The sequence below is a fragment of the Chelonoidis abingdonii genome, chromosome 5 (assembly GCF_003597395.2).
Source record: "Chelonoidis abingdonii isolate Lonesome George chromosome 5, CheloAbing_2.0, whole genome shotgun sequence".
NCBI classification, from domain to species: Eukaryota; Metazoa; Chordata; order Testudines; family Testudinidae; genus Chelonoidis; species Chelonoidis abingdonii.
The window spans coordinates 115,192,805-115,204,800 of NC_133773.1; the positions used below are offsets into that span (position 1 = coordinate 115,192,805).

Here is an 11,996-nt window from a genome sequence, read left to right on the forward strand (position 1 = left end):
TTCTGCGGAGGTCTGGCAGTTTGGATGGATCTCAACCCAGAATTCCAATGGGCGGGGGAGAATGCGGGAACTATGGGATAGCTACGGGATAGCTACCCACAATGCAACGCTCCAGAAATCGATGCTAGCCTCGGAGCATGGACGCACACCACTGAATTAATGTGCTTAGTGTGGCCGCGTGCACTCGACTTTATACAATCTGTTTTACAAAACCGATTTATGTAAAATCGGAATAATCCCATAGTGTAGACATACCCTTAGAGATGAACTATCACTGCATTAGTCTATGATTCAACATCCAGCTCAATGTCACGCTGGTCTTTTTTGGCTGCCATATCACATTGCAAGCTCAAATCTAATTTGCTGTCCTCTTTACTGCTTTTCCTACACAATGGGGTTAGTTGTGGTTCAGCACTGCAAAATAAATGTGGTCTGTGCTTTAAAGGCATAAGACTAAATTAGAGCAAACTTTTGATTATAAACACCTTTGTTGCTTTAAACTCTTTTGTTGCAAAGCTGTGTGATGGTTTGATTTAAGAAATATTTTATTGATATTAGACAATGTAAAGAAGAAATTATGTAATACATTTCCTCTATTCTACAGTTCCTCACAGAGTACAGTTTGAAAGGACCGTATACACCATCTTCTATAACATGTCAGCTTTTGTTAAGGAATATGATGAAGCAGTGCAAATATTTATAGGCAATAGCTTATTTTATTTCATGGAGAGTGAAGTACATATGGATAAAAATCTTATTATATGCAAGCAATAGTCTTCTGTTTGCACTTTACTGATGCTTTATAGTCATGAATAGAAAAACATCCTGGTTAAATCAGCAAGTACAAATCTGGACACCTGGAATTATTGCACTTTCACCAAATATGTTATCTGAAGCCCTGCCAGTCCAGTTGCATCAAAATATGCATTCAATGTATTTTCTTTCCCAATGCAGAGGTTTGTTTTCCTTAAAATAGATTAAACAAGAGAGCACTTTGTTTTCCAGTCTGGCTTTGCACCTTTCTACTCCATGCTGGTTAGCGTTCAGCAATAAATCTGGGATGCACTGTAGTACAGTAGATGTTTACTAGTTTTCGTGGAAGGACAATTTGTACTTAAAGCAGTGATTAGATGGATTCTTTCCTTCTTGAATGCTTCAGTTTTTGATGACTACTAGCTTCATCAGTATAATTATAATTAGCACTCTTCATCTTCCTTTGATGGTACCAGCTGGACAGATTGGTCCTCTTACTGCACAGATTGGCGGCAGGGTTGCCTACGCAAAGATAGGTGACAGGCACCATGAAATAACAGATGGTAAATTCAGGGCTTGTTGGCAATCAGCAGGTTTTTGCTAATAACTTAATTAACTATGCAAATTGTCAAATCAGCGTGAACATTGTTTTTATCAAAATCTTTACCTAAATTAATTACCATAATTAAGTAGCAGAATGTCAAGTATATTGGATGTGCAAAAGGGCTTGGCTGACTAGGGATAAGAGAGTTACCGTCTTTGCACTGTGTTCTTTTTTTCAACAACCTGAGTGTGAGAAGTACTGTGTCATGTACTAGATTTACTGCATGAATGTTACAAAACTGCAACTCATTTGCATCCTGAGCAGTATTTGTAAACAAAATAATTTATGGCCTGGAAAAGAAAATAATTTATAGAGGGTAAAAATACCAAGTAGAAGGTTAAACCAACCATTTAAAACTTTCTAACAGTCTCCACTTTTGTAGTCTGATTATTTTTTTAAATGTATATTTCATTCTTCTTGCTCTATCTGTGTTTGGGGTTTTGAGACCCAATGCCTTGAATATACAAATAGATGAGGGTTTTACAGTGTTTTATTTTATAAATTAAAACTCAAGTGTAAGTTTGCGTCATGGCTCTAACCATATAGAAGCATCTGATTCCATTGTGCGAATGTCACAAAATTAACAGATTCAAATCCTCTAATATGGCTATTTTAAGTTGGTTTTTTCTCTCTCAAGGTTTCCATATAACAAATGTTGGGTGCTGTTCACAGGATGTGATGGTGGTAGGAGAACCAACGCTGATGGGAGGAGAATTTGGGGATGAAGACGAAAGGCTTATCACTAGACTAGAGAACACACAGTATGATGCAGCAAATGGTATGGATGATGAAGAAGACTTCAACAATTCACCTGCACTGGGAAATAACAGCCCATGGAACAGCAAACCTCCTGCTAACCAGGAGACCAAATCTGAAAATCCCACGCCACAAGCTTCCCAATAGGTTATTCTGCAGCATTATCCACTGTTATGTATTTCAGTGGATTATAATTACTATTTTAAACCATTCTTTAAAAAAAAAAAAAAACTTTTCCAGATACAGTATCTATTTCTAAACTACAGCTATCTGATTTTTTTTAATTAGAGAAAAATCATATATAAGCTTTCATGTACCTTTCTTGGAAGCTTTCACACATGACATGATACTGGCACTGACCTCAATTAAAATAATTGAAAATTAAATAGCACCTCATGGCAAATTTCAAACAAAACATTTTGTTGGAGGGGTCTTTTTTCCTCATCAAACAAAGGCCATATTTAACAAGTCTTCAGTGCTCAGGATCTCGTTAACATAACTATGGAAAACTTTTTTAAAATTGTAAAATATTTTCTGCTTTTCAACTTGCACCTACAATTTCTTGTTTCAGAAAAATCAGCTTTTTAAAAGTAATTTAAAGTAACCTTAGTTCTTTAACTCTTCTTTCATTGGTTAACCATTTAAAGGATCCAGCATTTTTAATTTATATTGTAGCTGATGCCAATAGTCCTTCTGTCATTTATCAAAAGTGCTGAAACAAGAAATGTCTTTTTTTTTTTCATCAAAGACATGAAAAATATTTTTATGTGGAGAAAGACGCCCTGTCCTATGAGAGTTTATGCTTTGTAAAATTGCTGTTGATCCAGATATTTTAAAGCCATGTAATCCATTAATTTTGTGGGCAGCTTAATAAATCTAAAACTTTTGTGTTTATTATTGGATCTGAGTTGGCTTTGTTGTTATTTCTTTTCATAGTATATTTCTTGTATCATATTTTTGTAAAGCCCTGGAGCCCTCAAACCAGTTAATTTTTTTTTATTATTATTCTGGTGTATTTATGTGAAACTTTATAAAAGAAACTAATTTTTTTCATTTCCGTATTAATATGTTCAATTCATCATGTAAAGACACGGTGAGTCAGTGTGTTATATAATACAGCTGTATTTTATGTATGCTTTGCCAATAAGTGTGCCAATAAACGGTGTTAACAAATGTGCTCTTACATAGTACTTGTATAGCTCCTTACAGACAAGAAACATACCAGCTTGGACTGACCATGTAACAGAAATGATAGGTGCAGTTGATCTGAATCCCTTTGTCGATTTCATTTCTTGAAATCGGTGTTTCACCTACCATCACCATCATCAACTGTTTCTAGCATAAAGGGAACCTGTATTTAAAGGTATATAACATTCACATTTTAATTGATTTATATCTTCTCTCATTAAGTGTTTGTGTCAGTGAGGGGCCAATAGCAGTGGCTAGCACCAAGGCCAAAGAAGTATAGTATAGCAGGAATAGCACTGAACTATCTAGGCCAAAGCACCCCTATATTGAGTTACATACCTTTGATCTTCTGGTCTGGGGAGTCAGTTGAGCAGAAACAGCCCACTCTGCTGAATTCTGTGTGATAGGGTTCCATAGACTATTGACAAAAGGATTGGAAGTTATTTCTTCTTTTGCTATCAAATACAGTATTCAAAAATTCCGATTTGCAACAGTAACATAAACCTACAACATTTTAAATAGCACTGAACAACCTGATGCACATGATACCAGAGCAATGCATTCTGGGAAATTGTAACAAAATTTGTTTCAGACAGAACAGGAATTGCTGAGAATGTCAGAAGAGTACTGTTGTCAAGGTTCCTTCCCCACTCTGAACTTTAGGGTACAAATGTGGGGACCTGCATGGACACTTCTAAGCTTAATCATTAGCTTAGATCTGGTAACTCTGCCACCATCCAGAAATCTCAGTGTCTGGAGCATTTTCTTGTCCCCCCCAAAACCTTCCCCTCCCTGGGCAGCCTTGAGAGGCTTCACCAGTTCCCTGGTGAACACAGATCCAATCCCCTTGGATCTTAAAACAAGGAGAAATTAACCATCCCCCCTCCTTTGCCCCACCAGTCCCTGGTGAGTCCAGATCCAATCCCCTTGGATCTTAAAACAAGGAAAAATCAATCGGTTTTAAAATTAAAGCTTTTAATTAAGAAGAAGGTTAAATCATCTCTGTAAATTCAGGATGGGAAACTACTTTACAGGGTAATAAATTCGTTATAGCCCAGAGGACCCCCTCTAGCCTGAGGTTCAAAGTTTACAGCAACTAAGGTAAAATCTTCTCAGCAAAGGACATTACAGTTTGAGAAAACAATAAATAAAACTATCGCCTTGCCTGGCCTGTTACTTACAATTTTGAAACGATGAGAGGACTTGTTTAGAAAGATTGGAGAGCTGGATGGAGTCTGGTCTGATTCTTCTAGTCCAAGAGCGAACACACCAAACAAGACTACAAGGACTTCCTCACCAAGATTTGAATAGTATTCTTGTCCCTTATTGCGTCCTCTAGTCAGGTGTGTCAGCCAGGTTCACTGAGCTTCTTAACCCTTTACAGGTAAAAGAGACATTAACCCTTAACTCTCTGTTTATGACAACTGTGAACACCATTAAAAAGTGCAATCCTTCAGGGAGAGTATTGTGCAAGATTCCCAAGAGAACTGTACTTCATAATACTTTTTTTAGTGCATAAAGGATCACACAATATCTCCTGGGCACACCACTTTTGAATGTTTGCTACTGTAGTAGCCACATCACTAACACTGCACAAGTTTACTGAGATCCCACAACTTAAGCAATATGTGAAGTTAAAGGGTCAAATAAAATAATGCAGCAGTTCCTGATTCCTGATTTGCACTGACTGATTAAAGACTACAAACTGTTAAAGCTGATAAAAGAAATATGTTATGAACAATTGGATCCTCATGAAAGTTACTGTAATTGAGCTACAGTAAGCTGAGCTCTTAGCTAAACACAGCAAGTTGAATGAAGTGTGATTGTTGCAATCTTTGGTACTCAAGAGATCCTGAAACACAGCACTATTGAGATAAACAGGAAAAAAAACCTAAAAAAATGAAAGTAATTTCTACACTATAAGCCAGATCATTAATAGATATAAATTAATGTCAGTAAGGCTATGCCAATTTACACCAGACAAGGATCTGGTCCTCCGTAAGATATAGACTCATGGCTCATGTGATTTAATGCCCCAGTAAATCAGTTATTCAATAATGAAATTGCAAACTTTTCTCTTTTTTAATTTGCAAGTATTTTCTCAGTTTAAAAAGTTGAGGGCTTGCTCCTATCTATCTGTCTAGTTATTGTGTTTCCTTCTTTCTTGGAATTCATTTTGGAATTTTTCATGAACACCACTTTTTTTTTTTTAAACCCAGAGAGGTACAGATTTTAGACATGCTACTGAGTCAGCCATCGAAATAAACATTATATAATACAAAAAATGTCAAACCTGGGGATTCTACTAACTAGTGGTGACATATATGTTTTTATTGTGGAGTTAGACTGTCAGAAGTTTGGAAAACAATCTTTCTAGGACAGTGACAGATTTGTAGATTGCAGAGTTGCCAACTCTCATGATTTATTGTGAGTCTTGTTAATAGTGGATGTTCTACTTAAAGCTGAGCTCCTGGCGGCAAGTGATTAAGTGAGAATTTCAATTTACATTTTAAAAAAGTATATTGCTAGCCCTTCTGTTGGAGAGAAAAGTTTGAAAATATGGCCCAAGTGCACTGTAAAGGCACTACTACTTTGGCTGTATCTGTAGCTGCTCCTGCTAGTGGCTGGAGTCTCTGGCATAGGAAAAAATTTTAAAGGAATGATTTTGAAACCTTTTGAATTCTGAAAATACAATAAAACGAGTGTTAAAAGTACCTAGACCAGGGGTCAGCAACCTTTCAGAAGTGCTGTGCCGAGTCTTCATTTATTCACTCTAACTTAAGGTTTCGCGTGCCAGTAATACATTTTAATGTTTTTAGAAGGTTGCTTTCTATAAGTCTATAATATATAACTAAACTATTGTTGTATGTAAAGTAAATAAGGTTTTTAAAATGTTTAAGAAGCTTCATTTAAAATTCAAATGCAGAGCCCCCGGACCGGTGGCCAGGATCCGGGCAGTGTGAGTGCCACTGAAAATCAGCTCGCTTGCCGCCTTCGGCATGCGTGCCATAGGTTGCCTACCCCTAACCTAGAACATTAAAGTTTGTTCTCATTTGAATAAGTTTATGTTTGACTCCTTTGTGTGAATTTTCAGGTATAATTAAGAGATTTAAACCCCACTTTAAGGTTCCAATTCAGAAAAGCATCCTATTCAGCAAAACACATAAGCCCATGGTTAACTGCTTTGCTGAATACAGATGGATTTAAGCATTGCCTTTTGTATCTTATTGAATAGGAACATGAAGACCTAATCCAAAATCTATTGTAGTTAATGAAAAAACCTCCCATTAAGTTAATGGACTTTGGCTCAGGCCTTACATGCAAAACCCAGTGCAACCTTAACTAGGGAGCTGCTGACTTCATAATACTGTATATGTTAAAAATACAGTTTCTCTCACCAGGAAACCTTTGTTAGCGTGAGCTAAGGGGACTCATACATTGGCTCAATGTTTCAATAACTAGCACAGTAGGAACGATCTAATGTCAGTAATCTCCTTTCCATATGATAATTAAATTATATGCACTATGCACCTCTTGGAAAGTACACAACTCCCTCTGGGTAAAGAATAGTTCCCTCTGTGATCTCCAGAATGGTACAGGAGTACTTGTGCACTGTGTATTTTTCTCAGATCCCAGCTCTCGTTACAGAAGTGTATAGATATCTGATGTATTAAGTGTGGTATAATGTAAGAAAGCCTGGACTGAGTATGGCTGCAGAGATAGTGGGGTTGCTCCTTCACAGCATATTCAGCATGTCAAGACAGTGGGTCTATCAATCTATGACTTTATCAGCAATTATTTTTTCCCTGTAAATAATTAAATACACGCTGTATTCCATTAAGGGATTACTGGCTCCTATATAACCGCAGAAACATTTCAATTACGCACTGTAATTCTAATTCTAAAACCCTAATCATTTGTATTATATTTCCACAAGCACACTTAAAAGGCGTTCTTTATTATTAATCTTTTAAGACTGCTGCTACCATTTTAATTCATAAAAAATGTATAATGTGATATCACTCGTGTCATTACAGTAAATAAACATAAGAACATCTCAAAAATGGAAAACAGACTCCTTGGAATGTCCTGCTTGAACTAGACTAGTGCCCCAAACAACCTCGAAACCCTCCCAACAAGGTAACAGTCCAACGATAGGTTGAATGGCAGATGGAGATAGATAAAATTAGCTGTCTATGAAAGAAAACTTTCAGATGATTTGGACCAATTAAATTATGCAATACCTAGTTATGTAAACATCTTTTTATTACCCCCCACATCCCTCATCTAATTTGTTAAACTCACTCTTTGGCTCTTGTTTCCGATTAGCTGGCATACTCTTCAAGACTGATCTAGTGTCATAGAAATGTAGGGCTGGAAAGGCCACTACCAAGTCAAAGGCCAGCCGGCTGTGCTCAGGGTGGACCAAGTAAACCTAGACCTTCCCTGGTGTTTCTCCAACCTGTTCCAAACCTCCAATGGTGGGGATTCCACACTATCCCTTGGAGGCCTATTCCAGAGCATTATTGCACTTATAGTTAGAAAGTTTTTTCTAATAGTGAACATAAATCTCCCTTGCTGCAGGGTAAGCCCATTATTTCTTGTCCTACCTTCACTGGAGAGGGAGAACAATTGACCACTGTCCTCTTTATAACAGTCCTTAACATATTTGAAAACTGTTATCAAGTCCCTTCCAACCCAATCTTCTTTTCTCAATGCTAAACATGTCCAGTTTTTAAACTTTCCTCATAGGTCAGGTTTTCTAAACCCTTTTTCATTTTTGTTGCTCTTCTCTGGACTCTTTTGGCCCCATCTGTCCAAACGTGGTTCACAAAAGTGGACACAGTACTCCAGCTGAGGCCTCACCAGTGCCGAGTAGCCCAGAACAATTACCTTCTGTGTCTTATATACAAAGTTCCTGGTAATACACCCTAGAATAGTATTAGCCTTTTTCTCATCTGCATCTCATTGTTGACTCATATTCAATTTATGATTCACTATAGTTCCTAAATCATTGCAGCAGTACTACCACATAGACAGTTATTCCCCATTTTGTAACCGCATTCAATTTTTCCTGTAAGTGAAGTACTCTGCACTTGTCTTTATTGAATGTCATCTTGCTGAATTCAGACCAAGGCTCCATTTTCTCATGGTCATTTTGAATTCTAATCCTGTCATCCAGAATTCTTACAACCACCTCCAACTTGGTGTCAGGTGCAATTTCCCTAATTTGCTTATGAGAATGTCATGGAGGACTGTGTCAACGGCCTTTCTAAAATCAAGATATAATCACACCTATTGCTTCTCCCATCCACTAGGCCAGTAACCTGTCAAAGAAGGGAATGAGGTTGGTTTGACATGATTTGTTCTTGACAAATCCATGCTGTCTTCCTAATATCTTTTAGGTACTTATTAATTTTTTGCTTAATAATTTATTCCATTAGCTTTGCAAGTCTTGAAGTTAGGCTGACTGGTCTGTAATTCCTCTTTGTTCCCCTTTTAAATGATAGGTACTATGTTTGCCCTTCTTCAGTCATCTGGGACCTCACCTATCCTCCTGGAGTTCTCAAAGATAATTGTTAATGGTTTGAGATTGCTTCACCTCATACCTTAAGTGCCCCCTAGAATGAATTTCATTAGCCCCCCACCAACTTGAATACGTCTAACTTATCTAAATATTACCTTGTTCTTTCCCTATTTAAACATAAGAACGGCCCTACTGGGTCAGACCAAAGGTCCATCTAGATCAGTATCCTGTCTTCTGACAGTGGCCAGTGCCAGGTGCCCCAGAGGGAATGAACAGAACAGGTAATCCTCAAGTGATCCATCCTCTGTCGCTCATTCTCAGCTTCTGGCAAACAGAGGCTTGGGACATCATTCCTGCCCATCCTGGCTAATAGTCATTGATGGGCCTATCCTCCATGAATTTATCTAGTTCTTTTTTGAACCCTGTTATGGTCTTGGCCTTCAGAACATCCTCCAGCAAGGAGTTCCACAGGTTGATTGTGCATTGTGTGAAGAAATACTTCCTTTTATTTGTTTTAAACCTGCTACCTATTAATTTCATTTTGGCTTGTGTTCCTTCCCACTTGTTAATATTGTGTTGAGTATCTTGTTGCCATTAACCTTTTTAGTGACAATTGAAGCAAAATAGCCATTAAACACCTCTTGATGTCATCAGTTATTAACTCACCTTCCTCACTGAGCAGCCTTACTTTCCTTCATCTTTCTCTTGCTTCTAAGGTATTTAAAGCACCTCTTCCTTTTGCCTTTTATGTCCCTTGCTAGGTGTAACACATTTTGTGCCTTAGTCTTCTGATTTATCCCTATATGTTTGTGCGATTCTTTTGCGCTCCTGAGTAATTCATCCATGTTTCCACTTTTTGTAGGATACCTTTTTCATTTTCAGGTCATTAAAGAGCTTTTGTGTCTTTCTGTGTGTCTGTAGAGTAGGCTCTACTCTACTTGGGGTATATGGATGTTATCACAACTTAAATAATAAGTATATAATTTATTTATCTTTCTAGGTTCATCCCATATGATACACCATTTGCCTAACTGTCATCAAGGCCTACCAGAAAAACATGACAAACTTGAGTTGAGTTGACTTGCCTTACGAATCATACTGTTTTGTGATGTGAGCACATCAAATCTCCCAGATAAGCCGGTTTGACCTGGATCAGTATTTGGACCGGAGACATCCAAAAAACACCTGTATGTGCAGGAAATGGTACTGATTACTCAGTAGCATGCTTCTAAGTCAGTACTAAACAAGTGCTCCACTCTGGTATTGGGAAGGCTGGCATCAAGCTTCTGAAAATGCTCTTTCACCCACCTGGCCATTGCTTAATTGCTCCTGCTGTATTCCTGGGTACATCGGCTTGCAGGTGCAGCAATCTGTATATTTAAATCAAGTAAATCCTGGCTTTTGAGCACGCAAACAGATTTTTGTATAAATATTGTGGGTGCAGTTAAGGAGGGCCATTGACAATGTGGCCCCGTCGATTTATTTGTGCTTTTCCAACAAGTATGTAAAGAAGCGGAAGAGGAGAAGAAACATCACTGGAGAGTTAAAGGAACAAGATCATGGGAGTTAATGTAGCTGTCTGAAAAATGAGTGTTTAAAATTAACAAATAATTTTACTGTAATCTAATCTTACCACTGAGGAAAACATTGTGTAATTGTTTTAGAATTTGGAAGGAAATAATGTTGTCAAAGATTTCGTCTATAGAGCCATGCAGTTATTAAAGGAGGAAGGAAACTTATCTCAAACTGTTGAAATACTTTACAAAGAGAAAGATGTTGTTTGTTTTACCTAACAGGAGGGACGCACTAACCGCAAGAAGCGTTCTGCCAAATCAGGAGGTGGAAGTTCCAGGAGCTTGCTTAGAAAAGCAGAATCATATAATTAGTTAGTGGACCAACTAAGACATCTGATAACTGAACTAGCTGCAGTTCCAAAGGACTACGGTCAGGCAGGAATCATAAGTAACGGGCTCCATCCTGGGACTTTTGACTTATATGTATTTTTCATTTTGCTTTATTTCTGCAGGTTACTTCATGGTATCTTATTGAAGTAGCATCAGAATTATATTACCCACCTGTCAGTCAGCCCTGGATTTCACAGCAGCATTTTTCACAGCAGATTTTTAATATGGACACAGAAGTGCTTTTTGAATTTACAAGGGAACTGCTCAAGTCAACACACAGGGCCTGATCATTCACCCACTGAAATTTGTAAGAGTTTTGCTATTAACTTTAATGAGAATCTGATCAGCTCTGCGATATATATACTTCCTGGGCTAAATCCTGCACTGGCCCAAAATAGGGGCAATTGTGGCCATGCAGAGAGTGAAGATATGGCACCTGAGTACAGGCCAAATTCCCCTCGTGCCAACCACTAAATTGGCTAGGTAGGTATCTCCAGTTACTGTACACCTTTTACTAAGTAAGTGTGACTATTTTTTAACAAAATGGCTTCTAATATCAGGTGCAAGGAGGCTTCCCCCACTCTCTATCCACACCAAGGTCACTTCTTTCTTTCATGCACATAGTGCAAATATGAGGTGTACGGGGGCAGATCATAAGTTTGAGTGTGGAAATTTGAGCATGATATCGACTGATTAGTCTTTTTGTCATTGACAAAGCATCTTCTTTCCATCCTTCACAATGTACAGAACGATGCACCATTGGCTCCTTTCTAACACTTCCAGAAAGAAGGGTATGCTCTGTTCTGACTACCCTGGCAAGCAACAAAAGATTTGGCAATATAATATGTATTACATATTTGTATTCTGGAAGCACCAAAGAGCCCCACTGAACATCTTGAACAACTTAATCTGTAATCCTTGTAGTGGAGAAGCTGATATCTTCATATCCTTTTCTCCTAATCAATTCCCGTACTTGGGGAACTGGGCAATGGCCTTCACTTGCAGCACTGATGCCAAACTGGGGCTAATCAGTCTTGATCCATGCAAACAAGGATGAAACAACCGATGGAAAAGTGTAATAACATATAGAGGGTGCTATATGATCTGAGTGTACAGCAAAGTCTTTTACTCTATCCTCACTCTAAGACACTGTAAAAGAGCAGAAAAGAAGGAACCCAGCCATAAAAGCCACTTAACTTTTCTATTTTAATGGCCTTACCTGATATGCCTATTTTAGAAAAGACAGGTTGAAAGGGAAAACATG

General features: G+C 37.9%; 1 protein-coding gene across 5 annotated transcripts in view; it reads left to right on the forward strand.

The window, feature by feature from the left end:
• LDB2 (LIM domain binding 2) overlaps nt 1–3,264 on the forward strand; it is a 551,321-nt gene extending 548,057 nt beyond the window's left edge. For all 5 annotated transcript variants that reach the window (XM_032800818.2, XM_032800820.2, XM_032800817.2 and 2 more), the window contains one exon: nt 2,030–3,264. In XM_032800818.2, coding sequence (XP_032656709.1) covers nt 2,030–2,260 — 231 coding nt within the window. In that variant the 3' untranslated portion in view covers nt 2,261–3,264. The remainder of the gene's footprint in view (nt 1–2,029) is intronic.
• The last annotated feature ends 8,732 nt before the right edge of the window (nt 3,265–11,996 follow it).